This window comes from Gobio gobio (genome assembly GCF_949357685.1).
Source record: "Gobio gobio genome assembly, chromosome: 8".
In the NCBI taxonomy this organism is placed as follows: Eukaryota; Metazoa; Chordata; class Actinopteri; order Cypriniformes; family Gobionidae; genus Gobio; species Gobio gobio.
Genome location: NC_137114.1, coordinates 41,207,854 through 41,225,583, shown reverse-complemented (window position 1 = coordinate 41,225,583; position 17,730 = coordinate 41,207,854). Strand labels below are relative to the sequence as shown.

Genomic DNA, 17,730 nt, shown 5'->3' with positions numbered 1-17,730 from the left:
AGTATTACCAAAAAGTTTTCTGTTTTTAGTTGAAAACGGTGTTGTGTAAATGGCCCCTTAAAATTTGCAGTGATGTGGGGTTTACTTCAGGGTTAGGAAACATTGTCCTGCTCAATTCTTCTTTGTCTTATTTGATTGATTAGTATAATTTGCTAATGGCGAAAACCGTCATTGAATGAAAGTTGACCTGCAAGACTCTCTGGTATTGTGAATAAAAACTGCATGAACTTCAACTAAGGCATCAGTAGAACATTTATTAATACAGATTTGATTGATTCTGAGAACATGCATTTGAGTTAAAGTTCAAGTGAAAAAAATAATCGAATTGGCTCTGAACATACATATTATTCAACCGCCCAACACCATTTACCTCTTATTTAATCACTTACTGTAATAAACTCAAATAAACCAAAATGAATTATTTATTTATTGCCATAGCCAATAGAGGGCAGTGTGTATTGTGTGGTGGGGGCGGGTGTTCAGGATAGGTGTGCTGTTCACCTGTTTATGCAAGTTGATTATAACCCCTTGCATGTGGAAGTGGATGCACGGCCAACCGGGAAATTTTACGAACTGAAACATTTTTATATACTGAAATGGTATAAGAATTACATTGTAAGTATATAATTTGATTGATGCAATGTTTGATATGTGCTGGCATACGACAGAGCACTTAAGAAATAGGACGTACATAAACTGAAACCTCTGAAAATTCAGATTTGTCATAAAGGTAGGTTACATATTATCAGTTTTAAGGAATTTTGTACTGAGATGTTTAATGTTTTGTTACCTGATTTATTTTTGATTTCACCTTTTACTCTCGCTGTACTTTGTACTCATGTGAACCTTGTACCTGAACAACATGCTTGGTTTTCAATGGATGGATGAAATCACTTTGTCTTTTCTCTATCATGGTCATGTTTAACGCTGTGAAATGACATAGGCTATGTGTTGTTGTGTGATGTGAATAGAACAAAAATGGCAGAATCTTCATCAGCATCACCAAAACCGACTGAGGCCAGGAGAACGAGTCTGGATGCACCACCATTAAGTCAGTAAACTAAAGAAAGAAAGAATAATGACAATGTGAAAAGTATAACATAAAATAACATGCCTGATACAAATGACACTGATCTAGGCTTTATTCTGTCATGCATGAAATATTTACTGATCAGTTTTGTTTCTTGTTTGAATCTTTTCTGTATAAATTATTTCTAAATGATAAATGATGTTTCTTCGTCTTCAGCTCTGTCCTCCCCCAGTGGTCCTCTAGCAGAGGAGCTCCAGTGCTCGATCTGTCTGGATGTGTTCACTGATCCAGTCAGCACTCCATGTGGACACAACTTCTGTAAGAGCTGCCTGAACCAGAGCTGGGACAACAGTCAGACCTACACATGTCCATTATGTAAAGAGGCATTCAGTAAAAGACCCGACTTCAAGATCAACACAGCACTCAGAGAGGTTGTGCTCCTCTTTAATGGAAAGTCTGGTCAGAGTAAATCTGAGGTTCTCTGTGACATCTGTGATGATCCTGTGGCGAATCTTGAGGACTATATCTGTCAGAAACATGAGAAACCTCTGGAGCTGTTCTGTAGAGATGATCACACATGTGTGTGTTTGCTCTGCGCTGTGAAAGACCACCAGACTCACAACACTGTTCCCGTAGAAGAGGAGAGCAGAGAGAGAAGGGTAGGACATACATTTACATGCTTTAACTTTGTTCAAACAACAAATAAAGAAGTATCTGTAAGGTCTGATCTATAAAGTCAATGTTCAGTGAAAAAATTTATCTGAATCTGTAGCCTCAGCTGAAGACGATGCATACAGACGTGCAGCAGATGATCCAGGACAGAATGAAGAGGGTTCAAGACCTCAAACACTCAGCAAAAATAAAAAAAGTGAGTTCAGGAAAATATTACTGCTCAGGTGTTGCTCTTTCATAGTCAACAATGCAGTCTTTATGATTCTTTATGAGTCTTCCAAGACCAGCTAACATGTGTAACCAGAGCTTTGGGTTTCATTGTTTGATTCCTGTGGGCCACTGGAGGCTCGGGTCACAGAGAAGATCCATAACTTCCCTCATTTCAGGAGGCTTTATGCAATTGTGCAAAGAAAGAAATGACACCTATAAAATTAATAAGGCCAACAATAAAAAAAAATGTGTTCCTTGATTTATAAGGAAATGACCGAGAAAGAGAAAGCAGAGAGTATTGATCTCTTCACTGATCTGATCGGCTCCATTGAGAGATGTCAGTCTGAGCTTCTGGAGATGATGGAGCAGAAGCAGAAAGCAGCAGAGAAGCAGGCAGAAGAGCTCATTAAAGAGCTGGAGCAGGAGATCACTGAGCTGAAGAGGAGAGACACTGAGCTGGAGCAGCTCTCACACACTGAGGATCACCTGCACCTCCTACAGGTCAGTGTAGGTCCTTCTGTCTGCTCACGTCACAGCACAACACTCCCCATGCTGAGGGATTTCTGCTCTCTCCTGCTGTAGATTTACCCGTCCCTGAGCAGACCTGCACACACCAGCAACTGGACTGAGATCAGTGTTAGTGACACACATGTGAGTGTGGAGACTCTGAGGAAAACTTTGATTCAGCTGCAGGAGACTCTAGATGAGAAACTCAACAAAACTGGTAAGAGAATGGTAGACTTTATTTAAGTAACTTTTTTATTTAAAAACTATGGTACACCTATAATAAGTGACTGTTTTAGACTGAGCGGGAAAGCAACTGCTGCAGACTAGCCCAGAACCCGCGTGATTCGTCATGTAAATAAACAGATAAGTAGCTCTGAGATAAGCTGTGTGACTGCACCAATAGAGTGCTGTAGGTTTGACGTTAGAACCCTGAAGTGTAATTCGCTGCTGGTTCCTTTGAGATTTTCCTAAAGGGTTTTATAATAGGGTCAATTACAATTTAAAATTACATACACCCGCAGTGAAAACGCAAAGCAGTTATGTTCATTTTTTTAAACTTATGTTTTTAATAAGTAACTAAATAAGACAGCTTGGGGTAAGAGTTTGTGTAGTGTACGTTATAGAACAAAACGTCAAAGTATTGTCAAGTTATGTTTACCACAGGGTAAACTAAAAGTCCATGAACATGAAACAAACTAAACAGAACCGTGACATTACGCCCCCTCACCATAACTTAAGAGAAGAGGGAGGGATGGTGGGGGCTTTGGAGGCGGACAAGGAGACATCACACATGGATGGTAAAAGGAGTGGGCAAAGGGCTGGAAAACAGGGCGGGCAGGCTGGCAGATGGCAATGACCAGGGAGGATCAGATGGAAGTAGTTGCCAAGGAGGAGATGATGGGATGAATGGCCTGATAGATGAGACCCAGAGCACAGTTGGGACAACAGCCCACGGTGGAGTCGAGGACGGGAGGAGCCATGGTGTAAAAGTGACCGCCCACATCCAGATGATGATAGACGGAGATGGAGATGATGTCAGAGAATCCCAGAGCTGATGGGCTTGAGTGACAACGCTGGCTCTGAACACCAAGGCGAGGGTGCAGCAACGAGCGCTCAAGGTGCACTCGAGGACCACGGCGGATCCGGAGGGAGGGCGGAGAGATAAAGAGTCGCGGAAGGCTCGTAAGTTCACAGCGCAGGCAGGGTGACTGCTGACAGATGTGGAGCCGGATGGAAGAGGGAGCCTGGTGGAGGCACAAGGCTGAGGGTCTCAGGTGGAGCCAAGGGTGGGAGGACCCAAGGCAGTGCTGACAAGTTGACAGGTTGGGGGGAGCGAAGGGATCAGAGGCAGAGACAAGGTATTCTCTCATTTAGGTGCAGCTGGAGAGTGCATGACCTGAGGCATTACAGGTGAAGGTGAAGGGCTGCAGGCAGCTGAGACTGGGCTGGAGGACTGGCTGAGCTCTGCGGTGAAGGTGAGAGAGGAAAGCTGGGTGGAATCAATGACGGTCATTTTAAATCCATATAGTTCGAAGAAACAGTTTTCAAGCTGGACAGAACCAGCGGCGTTGAAGACCCAGGTGATGAAATTGATGATTCAGGGTGCAATTTGGTGGGAAGCAGTACCTCTGTACTCTGTACCTCTTTTAGCCTGTCCTCCATTTTGAGTTCCACCAGGTTTCTCTTTGTCGGTGGCTGCAGGCTCACACCCCTGGTAAGACTTACTTTGAGGCGTCGGCTCCGGGGCGATGGTTGCCGCAGTCGTCACAGGCTCTATGCTTGCTGCGGGCAGAAGCTCTCCATCTGCGGGGGGCTCAGGCGAATTCTCCGCAGTCAAGGGTGGTGGTGGGCTGGGCTCTGGGTCTGGCTGTAGTCTGGATCGGGGGTAGACGCCCTCCAGTCAAGTCCATGGGTGTCTGGGAGGTCTACTGGATGATGGTTGTTGGCCCCGATCCAGAATAGGGTTTTGAGGGTCTTGTCAAAGGAGCATTGACGGCGAGACAGCAAAATTATGTTGTATAATCCAGTAAAGTGTGGCCCCTCTAGCCCACAGCAGCAAACTTAGCTGCATAGTCCATTTTTAAGGTTAGTTGTTCTGTTGCATAGCTGAAGATCCAAAGATGAAGATGAGACAACAGGTTCCAATATGAAGGTATTTAATAATAAAATAAACTCAGGTAATCCACAAGGCATAACAGAGTGCACGTAACACAAACAAAAACCGACAACCGGAGGCTGAACAAGGAAGAACTTAAATACACGGAGATAATGAACTTAATGACAAGCGCAGTGAGAATAATCAGTGTCCATAACCTAATGAGTTAACCTGGCTCCGCCCTCCTACGTACTTGCGCTCAATTTTCATTTTCCTTCAGTACTCCGTCTGGGATTGCGGTATATTCTCTGGTTTTCTCTGGTCAAATTTTAACCGGTCCAATCAGCGAACAGAGGGAGTTGATGTTGTGCGCTAGTTTGAGAGGACATACGTCACCACCAAACATTAGCGATTGGTTATGGCAGATCCAGAGTGGCTCTGGGCAGATCAAATAGTTTTAAACTTCAACAGAGTACCCGCCTTCAAGGAAGTTAACGCTTGTCATGGAGAGTGGCCAGACTCTCTGTACAAATGAAATGTACAAGAGTCTAGTAGGACCAGGCTACTAATGAGTGGCAGGAAATAAAGACAAAGAAGCACATGACTAGTGAAAACAAAACTAACTAACAGAACCATGAAAACCCTATAATTACTATGATCATGACCTCAAACACATTCACCAGTTTTCAAACTTCTCTCATTTATTGTCATTTGTCTCTGCAGTTGAATTGAAGAGGATGCAACAATATGCAGGTACAATCTGTGATGTAGGCCTACATTAGAGTTTGAATGTATACTACAATCTACACACAATACATTATTTTAGACATTAAACACATGAAAACTGTTGTATTGTAAAGTTGTGATTCATATCTGATTTTTCTCTCAGTGGATGTGACACTGGATCCTGATACATCTTATTCAAAACTCATCCTGTCTGATGATGGAAAACAAGTGGCATATGGAGACATTAAGCTTGAACTCCCAGACAACCAAAAGCGGTTTGACACTTGTTGCTCTGTTTTGGCAAAACAGGGTTTCACCTCAGGAAGATTTTATTTTGAGGTTCAGGTAAAGGGAAAGACTGAGTGGGATTTAGGAGTGGCCAGAGAATCCATCAACAGGAAAGGTATAATCACAGCAGCTCCTGAGGCTGGATACTGGACTGTAGTTCTGAGGGATGGGAATCAATATAAGGCTCGTGAATCTCCTTCGATCTTTCTGTCTCTGAGAGTGAAGCCTCAGGTCGTGGGTGTGTTTGTGGATTATGAGGAGGGTCTTGTCTCCTTTTATGATGTGGAGTCTAGATCTCTCATTTATTCATTCACTGGTCAGTCTTTCACTGAGGAACTCTTTCCATACTTCAGCCCTGGTACTAAAAAAAAAGATCCACCACTGATCATATCACATCAGATATTATAAATGGTCGGAGTTACAGATCTGATATAGAGATCCCTGATATATGGTGCTACAGCACTTCGGGCAACCCAAGATCTGGCTTGTGATGTTTTCCCAGTCCAATTCCGGTCGGTCCTATTCAACCAGTCCCTGTCTCTTTGCAAAAAGATAACTACAAGAATATAAAAATACATTTTCCATGCTATGAATACTTGTTGGTTTCAAACAATGAATATGTCATCACATTTTTTGCTATAGTATTTTTTTTCCAGCTTTGAAAATCTACTGTAATATTTTTTTAATGAAGTTTCATTGTTTTTATAAACAGTCAGAAATGTTTGGCCATTTTTTTTTCTGCTCTACATATGAAACCAAAAATATAAAATTTTGCATCTGTCCTGTGTTCATTTCTATAAATAAAGATATAAATATTGAAAGATTATTGCATCTCAACCTGAGTGAAACTCGATCACTGGCAGAAAGGCATCGGGATCCTCACAACATGGCGCATAAACTTCAACGTTGTGTGACGTCAGCTTCACCTTCTCTATAAGTTCAGTTTTAGACACAATATTGTCAATTTTGACTGTTCTTGCTCTATTTTACCAACGTAAATAGTTCCAAACAAAGCTGAATAATTGCATCCTCAAGTGTTTCGTTCTTGAATGTTTCAGTGTTTTGAATGACTCGAGGATTCAGTGACCCATTCATTTACATTTATGCATTTGGCAGACGCTTTTATCCAAAGCGACATACAGTGCACTTATAACAGGGACAATCCCCCTGGAGCAACATGGAGTAAAGTGCCTTGCTCAAGGACACACTGGTGGTGGCGACCACCATCTCCATTATAACAGGATATTCATAAGGACAGAGGTCACTCAGAGATTCATGAATAATCAGACATTTTATACAAATTTGTTAAATGAATTATTTAATCTGCCGCAAACTACTGGTTTTTAGAATTATTTCATTTTTTATATAAAGTGTAATTAATTAAAATATGTTCTACTGTGTAACTTTATTTTTTTAATAAATAACTTGGAGAAGGATTGCCTGCTTAAGACCATGCCCCCCAAAATGTCTGTGCACACCCCTGAAACTTATTCAGTTTTTGCATGTGTTTTAGTCACATACCGTATGTTGTAGAGTTAACTTTCATTACTATTCTGTTATACTCATGCAAGTATACTTGCTTTGTCAGTTTGTTTCACAAGGTAATGTATAGGAATTCTGTTGCATTCCAAGATGGGAGGAGCTATGACATTCAGACATCCAGTGAAAGAGAAACAAAACTGATGACCGACAGTCTGAAAACTGCAGAATTTTTCTTGTTAAAAAGCAGAAGATATCAAGTGATAATCTTCAGGTGATCTAAAGCAACAGCTGACATTCACTCACAGGTAAGTGATGGTAATATACTAAGAGATTGGTAACACTTTATTTTACAGTGTTCTTATTACATATGTTACATATACTTACCATGGTAATAACAGTAACTTATGCATAATTACATGCAACTAACCCTCAAACACACCCTAATTCTACCCTAACTAAGTAAGTGCATGTTGTTAATTAATATTACCCAGTGCTTAAATAAAAAATTACTCTAAAACAATGACAACTTAAAATAAAGTGTAACCAATAGATTTTACTAAATATGTTTTTACTGTTATTGGTCTGTGTAAGTAAGTGGAATAAGTTGGGCAAAAGCATATTTATACAAAAGTAAAAAAATATATATACATATAAGCTTGGTAGACTGGCTTCCTGGTCTAGATGGTCTACCAGCCTGGCTATAGCAGAATTGTGCTTAGGCCCCTCCAAAAACGAACAGACTAGCCTTGCCAGGCTAGGAGACCAGTTTAGACTGGTTTAAGATGTGTAAATACTGTAAGTAGTTCAATAAAATGTTTGATAACAATAAATGGTTAAATGAACGAGGTTTGGGATTCTGATGTCAATAAACTATGCAGTGTAAGATCTGAGTATTTGTATTATTTAGGTAGTTGGCACAATATAAAACTACAAAACTACTTTTAAGATTACATTTTATTTAGACTTTAAAGGTGAAGCTTATAATTCCATTGCCTCTAGTGTCACCATCATGTTTTCAGACCGGTTTCTTGAACTTTTCCTCAATTCTACCACTGACAAAGATAGTCACACCTCAAAGCTGCATGACTGGTTGAGTCAGAGTTGCTGTGTCTAGCTGGTAGACTTCGTCTTCATACGGTATTAGATATGAAAAAGTATTTTAACATGGCCAATATTGCATAATTCACCTTATTATTTTTTAGGCACTGATCTTATTTCATGCAACTAATGAGAAATGTGTTGTATGTGGTGATTTTTTCCTGAATAGGTTTAAAGGGGGGGGGCAAGCAATGGCTTCATCAACATCACAAAAACAAAGTGAGTAATACTCCTGTTTATGTATACATACATTTTAAATGTAGGTGATAAATGGTGTTTCTTCGTCTTCAGCTCTGTCCTCCTCCAGTGGTCCTCTAGCAGAGGAGCTCCAGTGCTCGATCTGTCTGGATGTGTTCACTGATCCAGTCAGCACTCCATGTGGACACAACTTCTGTAAGAGCTGCCTGAACCAGAGCTGGGACAGCAGTCAGACCTACACATGTCCATTATGTAAAGACATTTTCAGAAGAAGACCCGACCTCAAGATCAACACAGCACTCAGAGAGGTTGTGCTCCTCTTTAAAGGAATGTCTGTTGAGAGTAAATCTGAGGTTCTCTGTGACATCTGTGATGATATAAAGATGAAAGCTCTGAAGATGTGCCTGGTGTGTCAAAACTCTTACTGTCAAACTCACCTGGAGCCTCATCAGAGAGTCCCAAATTTGAAGAAACACAAACTGATCGATCCTGTGGCGAATCTTGAGGACTATATCTGTCAGAAACATGAGAAACCTCTGGAGCTGTTCTGTAGAGATGATCACACATGTGTGTGTTTGCTCTGCGCTGTGACAAACCACAGGAATCACAACACTGTTCCTGTAGAAGAGGAAAGCAGAGCGAGAAGGGTTGGACACACATTTACATGCTTTAACTTTGTTTAAACAACAAACAAAGAAATATCTGTAAGGTCTGATATATAAAGTCAATGTTCAGTGAAAAAATGTATCTGAATCTGTAGCCTCAGCTGATGAAGATGCAGACAGACGTGCAGCAGATGATCCAGGACAGAATGAAGAGGGTTCAAGACGTCAAACACTCAGCAAAAATAAAAAAAGTGAGTTCAGGAAAATTTGTTGATATGATACCTATAAAATTAATAAGGCCAACAATTAAAAAAATTAAATATGTTCTTTGATTTATGAGGAAACGTCAGAGAAAGAGAAAGCAGAGAGTATTGATCTCTTCACTGATCTGATCGGCTCCATTGAGAGATGTCAGTCTGAGCTTCTGGAGATGATGGAGCAGAAGCAGAAAGCAGCAGAGAAGCAGACTGAAGAGCTCATTAAAGAGCTGGAGCAGGAGATCACTGAGCTGAAGAGGAGAGACACTGAGCTGGAGCAGCTCTCACACACTGAGGATCACCTGCACCTCCTACAGGTCAGTGTAGGTCCTTCTGTCTGCTCACGTCACAGCACAACACTCCCCATGCTGAGGGATTTCTGCTCTCTCCTGCTGTAGATTTATCCATCCCTGAGCAGACCTGCACACACCAGCAGCTGGACTGAGATCAGTAATGACACACATGAGAGTGGGACGAATCTGCGGAAAACTTTGATTCAGCTGCAGGAGACTCTAGATGAGAAACTCAACAAATCTGGTAACAGAATGAGTTTCTTGTGACACAAAAAGCTTAATTCTGACCAATACAACTTTTATTATCCTACACACTTTTCTTATTCTTAATTCTTATATGTGAACTTGTAATAATATTTAATTACATAGTATTATTGTCACAAACTGCTCCGAGACTTTAGGTTGAAGATCCAATCGCAGGGTAATCCATAAAACAGGCATATGGTCAAAACCACGGGCAAATAGTCCAAACATAAAACCCGACAAGGAGAAGATCAAAACCAAGACAGGGAACTAGGATAATGCTCAAAAATGCAGCGTGACACTAAACAAGACTTCGCAATGAGTGAAGGAAAGCGACGCAACCCGTCCAGGCCCCTGTCAAATCCGTTAAGCGTAAGAGCAAGCGGCCATGAGATGGGCGAGCCAGAGATGGAGGGAGCAGCTCTTCTCAAGAGATGGTGACCACACCACTCCCTCCCCAGGAGGAGGGTCGGGTGGAGAATCTTCTGTTGAATTTTGTTTCTGGTTCGGTACCCAAATTATCAATGAAATAGCAGTTTCCTCTACTTCTGGGTCCCAAGAGGGCACAGCCTGCAACGCTACGCCTTGCCACTCTCATCCCACTCTTCTATTGCCAGCAGGCAGCAGGGTCCGGTTCAAGGATACTTTGCCTTCTCTCGCGCCCCCTGCCCAACCGTGGAGCCAGGTAAGTGTTGCACAGCACACTCAGATCCCACTCCGGGATGCTGAGCCTTCCGGGTTGGGTCCCTGCGCTCAACCTTGCTGCCCTACTGCAGCTTCCCTCTGACCTCGCTTGTATGGTTTCTGGGGGCCTGGCTAGTGCTCCCCTGCCCAGCTGGCTCATGCGATGCCATGACTCAGCTATGCGATTCAGTTCGCCCGGCATCCCCCCAAACACGAAAGACCCAAGGCAACAGGGACCATTCCTGCGCTTTGCATTCAAGGGTCGGGCATACCAGTACCAAGTCTTCCCCTTCAGGCTGTCCGTCGCCTCATGTCTTCAGGAAAGTCATGGAGGCAGCCCTTGTTCCCATGAGAGAACACAGCGTTCGCATCCTCATCTACCTCGACGATTGGCTCATACTTGCTCAGTCCCGAGAGCTGTTGTGAGAAGAAAGGGACTTGGTGCTCCTGAAAAATAGCAAACTCTTCCCCATGCAGAGGATCTCTTTTCTCGGGATGGAATTGGACTCGGTCAACCTAACAGCATGCCTCACAAAGGAACGTGCTCAGTCGGTGCTGAACTGCCTGAATTCCCTCAAGGGCAGGACGGCAGTCCCACTATAACTTTTTTAGAGGCTCCTGGGGCATATGGCATCCACATCCGCAGCTGCAGTAACACCGATCGGATTGCTTCATATGGGGCCGCTTCAGCACTGGCTTCACGGTCGAGTTCCAAGATGGGAGTGGCAACGTGACATGCACCGACCGGTGTCAATCACCCCGACCTGTCGCCAAACCTTCAGCATGTGGTCGGACCTTGTGTTTCGACGGGCAGGAGTTCCCCTATAACAAGTGTCCAGACATGCTGTTGTCTCCATGAATGCTTCCACCACCGGCTTGGGTGCTACGTACAATAGACATGCAGCCTCGGATGTTTGGATGGGACCCCAACTGCATTGGCACATCAACTGCCTCGAGTTGCTAGCAGTATGGCTTGCGCTGGGCCGGTTCAAACTGCTGCTACTAGGTAAACTGCGGCTGCTGCGTACATCAATTATCAAGGAGGTCTATGCTCCTATCGCATGTCGCAACTCTCCCACCATCTCCTCCTATGGAGTAAGAAGCATATTCCGAGCATGCTCAATCGTGCAGCCGACGAGCTCTCACGACAGCCTATGCTTCTGGGAGAGTGGAGACTCCATCCCCAGTTGGTCCAGCTGATTTGGAGACGCTTCAGGGCCGCACAGGTAGACCTGTTTGCCTCTCCAGACACGTCCCACTGCCACTTTTACTCCCTGACTGAGGGAACCCTCAGCACGGATGCCCTTGTCAAACTTGAGCGAGTTTGACAAGGGCCAAATTGTAATGGCTAGATGACTGGGTATGAGCATCTCCAAAACTGCAGCTCTTGTGGGGTGTTCCCGGTCTGCAGTGGCCAGTATCTATCAAAAGGAAGGAACAGTGGAAGGAACAGGATAATGCGCCCTGCCACAAAGCAAAAAGGGCTCAGAAGTGTTTTGAGGAGCACAACGAGTTTGAGGTGTTGACTTGGCCTCCAAATCCAATCTCAATCCAATCGAGCATCTGTGGGATGTGCTGAACAAACAAGTCCAATCCATGGAGGCCCCACCTCTCTACTTACAGGACTTAAAGGATATGCTGCTAACATCTTGGTGCCAGATTCCACAGCACACCTTCACACTTTCAGGGGTCTAGTGGAGTCTATATCTCGATGGGTCAGGGTTGTTTTGACATCAAAAGGGGGACAACTTTTTATTATTTTATATATATATATATATATATATAAATTATTATTATTATTATTATTTTACTTGTAAAACAGTTAAACTCACACAATGTTCTTGTGTCATACTGTATTGTCCTTTTTGTCTCCACAGTGCTAAAGAGGATGCAGCAATATGCAGGTAAAATTTGTGATGTCCATGTTCATATTGTCATAAAATAAGAGTTTAAATTCATATACCAAAGTCTAAACAATACTTTCTTCAAGATATTAAAGACATGAAAACTGTTGTATTGAGAAGTTGTGATTCATATGATCTCTCTCAGTGGATGTGACTCTGGATCCTGACACATCTCATCCAAAACTCATCCTGTCTGATGATGGAAAACAAGTGACATGTGGAGACATTGAGCTTAAACTCCGAGACAACCCAAAAAGGTTTGATTATTGTTGCTGTGTTTTGGCAAAAGAGGGATTCGGCTCAGGAAGATTTTATTTTGAGGTGCATGTAAATGGAAAGACGGATTGGGATTTAGGAGTGGCCAGAGAATCCATAAACAGGAAGGGAATGATCACAGCAGCTCCTGAGAATGGATATTGGACTATATTTATGAGGGATGGGAGTCACTATCAGGCTCGTGAATCTTCTTCTGTCTTTCTGTCTCTAAGAGTGAAGCCTCAGGTCGTGAGTGTGTTTGTGGATTATGAGGAGGGTCTGGTTTCTTTTTATGATGTGGAGTCCAGCTCTCAGATTTATTCTTTTACTGGTCAGTCTTTCACTGAGGAACTCTTTCCATACTTTTGCCCTTGTAGTAATGAAGAAGGTAAAAATGCAGCACCACTGATCATCTCACGTGTCAGATACAATGAATAAATTGACACCAAAAATGAATATAAAAAATAAGAAATGTTTAGTTCTGAATACTTGCTGTTATTAAATGATGATACATGTTAAGTCATTTTATTTTTTACATTTTCCAACTTTTACTTCTTTAAATTGTTTTTGTTTTGTTTTTGTTTTTGTTTTTTTCAGAAGGTTAAAACATTCATCAAACAATTTTCTTTCTTCTGCTGCAGTTGCTATGAAATTTAAAGTACATGTAAAATCTAAATTTAAGTCTTGTGCGTATTTCTATATCTGGAGATGAAGGGACCATCACATAGACTAAACATACAGGAATGACATTTTATAAACAATAAACAGCATATTTACTTGGAAAACAAGGCTCTGAGGTATCAATTCACAATCTTTACTGTTCTTTTCACCAGGAATTGTTTTGGAAGGACACTTTGGAAATACATTTTCAATGTGATTGACAGCAAAGTTTATTTAATGATTTATAATTTCTTTAAGCACTTTTAGTAAAACTGTTGAAAATTCAGAGTGAGACAGACTTCAAACATAGACAAACACACTTTGTCGTTGCTTCATAACATTAAGGTTGAACCACTGGAGTCACTTGGACTATTTTAACAATGTCTTTACTATCTTTCTGGGCCTTGAAAGTGTTTGTTTTGTTGCTGTCTATAGAGGGGTCAGAAATCACTCGGATTTCATCAAAAATATCTTCATTTGTGTTCCAAAGATGAACGAAGGTCTTACAGATTTGGAACGACATGAGGTTGAGTAATTAATGACAGAATTTTCATTTTGGGTTAAACTAACCTTTTAATGTATGTTAATAGTATATTTAGCACTTAGGTTTCTTTAATCAACAACATAATAAAATTAATAAAGTATCATAAACACTTGACCCAATTTATTAAACTTCAGCATCTGTAAACAGTACTAAACTTATATGACAAGACCCACATAAAGACCTCCCCAAACATTTTTAGAGTGAAATATGTGTGAGAGAGAAAGGGGTGGGGAGACAGTGTCTTCACTTTTATCTTTTTACACATTCATTTCCCACATATAATTGAATGAGGAAAGAAAAAGAAGAAAAAAAACAGCAACAACAGACTAGCATGTTGACTATTTGAACATACATTTTGCTCTCCTTTCTTTCTGGCCAGCAAATTTCTCAATGACTCTCTGATCAAAGTCTGTCATCTCAGTAGTGTCATGACGTTTGCATTGTTCAGTTAGATATTTGAGGTCTCTTACCCCCGTTGTTGTCCACAAAACTTCAGGACCGACAATTTGAAATAAAAGACAGGGAAAGCAATAAAGGGCATTGCTAACAACACAGCCAGCCACTTACGTTTCTCATAACAAGCGCGTGAAGCTCCGAGTGCAGCTTCATCCTCTGTCACTGGCCTGCTGCTGGATTTGTAAATCGCTTTGGTCCGGGATCCTTTATCCTTTTGTTTTCTTCCAACGAACGCCTTGTGAAAGAATTTGGTTTTACTGCTCCCATCTCTACGAAAGTGATCATCATAACAAGGTTTTGGCGGAGTCGGAGTGACTGTGTCGCCCGCGCACTTTCGCTTTAGTGGCCAAGAGCGGAAAGTTGAATGACACGTGGCAAGAACCAATGAGATTGGATAAAATAAAACGCATCCAATTCTGATTCGCCAGAGACGCAGCGACCTGCGTCCAGAGGAGGATCTTTAAAAAACAATTAGAGACCAGCTTCAGGTCACATGCTGCCCGTATATTTTTGGACTCAGACGTCCATTTGTCCGGTGTCCCTAGCGCATGAAACATATTGAAGATATATTAGTTAACTGATCAAATCCAGTTTTTATTAAATGCTGAGGCTCTTACTAACAGCCAGCACATCGTATGAGTAAACTATTTTATTTTTATTTCATTTTTATATCATTTTTGTATACATGTATATTTCTGGAATTCTGATGGGGGCGGCGCCCCAGCGCCCTCTATTGACCAGCCGCCACTGTATTAGGTAAATTCTGTTGCGTTCCATGAGGAAAAATGGGAGGGGCTATGACATCATTGCAGGCGAGTGAGAGCTTTAGTGAAAGTGAAACTAAACTAATGAACAACAGTCTAAAACGGCTGAACTGTTTTTTTTTTTCTTAAACAACAGAAGATTGTTTCAGATAATCTCAGACAACTGCTGATACAATAGGTAAGGGATAATAGCCTATAATATTTTACTGAACTTGTTTTTAATGTTAGTGGCTTCAGTAACTGGACAAAACCAGGATTTATGCTTTAGTCAAGTACACAACACAACCAAATGTTGATGGGTTTGCTTCATTGAAATGATATAAGAATTGTAATGATAGAATGTAATTTAATTGGGTTTAAAGAAAAGTGTTGTGTGTTGTCAAGACTTAAGAACCAGGAAATAGCCTACATGAACTTCAGACTAAGAAACATTACGAGTTAAACTTTATACTACAACTGTTGTGTAGGATAAAACTGTGTGGTGATTTTGTGTTATGTGTGATGATTTTGTCCTATATGTAGAATTAAAGAGGAGAAAAGAGCAATGGCAGAATCATCAACAAAACAGAGTGAGGCCAGGAGGAGGATGGAGAGACCTCTAACAAGTCAGTAACTAAACGAAAGAACCCGGGTCAAATGACACTGATCTAGGCTTTATTGTTTTATTCTAGCATATAATAGCCTATTGCTAGCCTAATTGTTGATTGGGTTTTGCTCATTTTCATTTGTAAATCAGTTCTAAATGTAGATCATAAATGGTGTTTTTCCATCTTCGTCTTCAGCTCTGTCCTCCTCCAGTGGTCCTCTAGCAGAGGAGCTCCAGTGCTCGATCTGTCTGGATGTGTTCACTGATCCAGTCAGCACTCCATGTGGACACAACTTCTGTAAGAGCTGCCTGAACCAGAGCTGGGACAGCAGTCAGACCTACACATGTCCATTATGTAAAGAGGCATTCAGAAGAAGACCCGATCTCAAGATCAACACAGCACTTAGAGAGGTTGTGCTCCTCTTTAAAGGAATGTCTGTTGAGAGTAAATCTGAGGTTCTCTGTGACATCTGTGATGATATAAAGTTGAAAGCTCTGAAGATGTGCCTGGTGTGTCAAAACTCTTACTGTCAAACTCACCTGGAGCCTCATCAGAGAGTCCCAAATTTGAAGAAACACAAACTGATCGATCCTGTGGCGAATCTTGAGGACTATATCTGTCAGAAACATGAGAAACCTCTGGAGCTGTTCTGTAGAGATGATCACACATGTGTGTGTTTGCTCTGCGCTGTGACAAACCATAGGAATCACAACACTGTTCCTGTAGAAGAGGAAAGCAGAGCGAGAAGGGTTGGACACACATTTACATGCTTTAACTTTGTTCAAACAACAAACAAAGAAAAATCTGTAAGGTCTGAAATATAAAGGCAATGTTCAATGATACAACTTATCTGAATCTGTAGCCTCAGCTGAAGACGATGCAGACAGACGTGCAGCAGATGATCCAGGACAGAATGAAGAGGGTTCAAGACGTCAAACACTCAGCAAAAATCAAAAAAGTGAGTTCAGGAAAATATTACTGCTCAGGTCATGCTTTTTCATAGTAAACAATGCAGACTTTATGATAGATCTAGAAACACAAGCATGGCTACTAAATATTCCTGTTTCATGCATCACATAAACCAAGACCAGCTAACATGTGCCCAGAGCTTTGGGTTTCATTGTTTGATTTCAGTGGGCCACTGGAGGCTCGGGTCACAGAGAAGATCCATAACTTTCCTCATTTCAGGAGGCTTTATGCAATTGTGCAAAGAAAGATATGACACCTATAAAATTAATAAGGCCAACAATAAAAAAAAAATGCTGCTTGATTTATCAGGAAACGTCAGAGAAAGAGAAAGCAGAGAGTATTGATCTCTTCACTGATCTGATCGGCTCCATTGAGAGATGTCAGTCTGAGCTTCTGGAGATGATGGAGCAGAAGCAGAAAGCAGCAGAGAAGCAGACTGAAGAGCTCATTAAAGAGCTGGAGCAGGAGATCACTGAGCTGAAGAGGAGAGACACTGAGCTGGAGCAGCTCTCACACACTGAGGATCACCTGCACCTCCTACAGGTCAGTGTAGGTCCTTCTGTCTGCTCACGTCACAGCACAACACTCCCCATGCTGAGGGATTTCTGCTCTCTCCTGCTGTAGATTTACCCGTCCCTGAGCAGACCTGCACACACCAGCAGCTGGACTGAGATCAGTAATGACACTCTTGTTAGTGTGGAGACCCTGATGAGATCTCTGATTCAACTGCAGGAGACTCTAGATGAGAAACTCAACAAAACTGGTGAGAGAATGTCAGAGTTTCTTGTGACATAGGTTTCATTCTGAGCAATACATATATGATTGTCCTAATGATACTCTTTTCTGAGAAAAAAAAAAAACTGGAAAAAAAAGTATTTAAAATACATTTCTTCCATGCTAAGAATAGTACAAAACCATTAACATATTTACTGACAAATCACTTTATTTGGAGTACTTCTTTATTGCACTATGCAAATTTCTTAAAGGTCCCAGGGCATGGCATTTTTCTATTATTTTATATTGTTTTCTAAGGTGTACTTATATTGTTAGTATGATTTTTACATCAAAAAATGTCATAATTTAGAAATAAAAGCCATATTTTCTATACTGTTATTACCCTTCTGACTGAATGCCCTGTTTCAAGGGGCGTGTCTGCTGTGAGACTTCCACTGTTGTGATTGGCTGACATCTTTGCATTTGAAA

At 41.5% G+C, this 17,730-nt stretch overlaps 3 protein-coding genes across 5 annotated transcripts; all 3 read left to right on the top strand.

Annotated features, from left to right (window-relative positions):
* Positions 1–978: 978 nt before the first annotated feature.
* LOC307130385 (nuclear factor 7, ovary-like) lies at positions 979–5,936 on the top strand (the record flags this gene model as incomplete). The annotated part of the gene is made up of 7 exons (XM_079823349.1): positions 979–1,051; positions 1,247–1,689; positions 1,803–1,898; positions 2,180–2,413; positions 2,495–2,636; positions 5,238–5,267; positions 5,404–5,936. 7 exons carry the CDS (start codon positions 979–981, stop codon positions 5,934–5,936), a joined length of 1,551 nt encoding a protein of 516 aa, XP_079679475.1.
* A 1,249-nt stretch (positions 5,937–7,185) lies between these two features.
* LOC307130719 (E3 ubiquitin-protein ligase TRIM39-like) lies at positions 7,186–13,492 on the top strand. Of its 3 annotated transcripts, none has more exons than XM_079823841.1 (8): positions 7,186–7,315; positions 8,278–8,327; positions 8,400–8,953; positions 9,067–9,162; positions 9,252–9,485; positions 9,567–9,705; positions 12,266–12,292; positions 12,438–13,492. In XM_079823841.1, the coding sequence occupies exons 2-8, from the start codon at positions 8,300–8,302 to the stop codon at positions 12,983–12,985; spliced, it is 1,626 nt and encodes a 541-aa protein (XP_079679967.1). In that variant the 5' UTR covers positions 7,186–7,315; positions 8,278–8,299; the 3' UTR covers positions 12,986–13,492. The 3 variants fall into 3 exon arrangements, with proteins under 3 accessions (XP_079679967.1, XP_079679969.1, XP_079679968.1); XM_079823842.1 differs by lacking the exon at positions 7,186–7,315 and adding an exon at positions 8,099–8,147; XM_079823843.1 differs by lacking the exon at positions 8,278–8,327.
* Positions 13,493–15,012: 1,520 nt separating this feature from the next.
* On the top strand, positions 15,013–17,633 carry LOC307131119 (E3 ubiquitin/ISG15 ligase TRIM25-like). Its single transcript, XM_079824604.1, has 6 exons — positions 15,013–15,149; positions 15,494–15,576; positions 15,754–16,307; positions 16,421–16,516; positions 16,837–17,070; positions 17,152–17,633. Exons 2-6 carry the CDS (start codon positions 15,516–15,518, stop codon positions 17,320–17,322), a joined length of 1,116 nt encoding a protein of 371 aa, XP_079680730.1. The 5' UTR covers positions 15,013–15,149; positions 15,494–15,515; the 3' UTR covers positions 17,323–17,633.
* Positions 17,634–17,730: the final 97 nt, after the last annotated feature.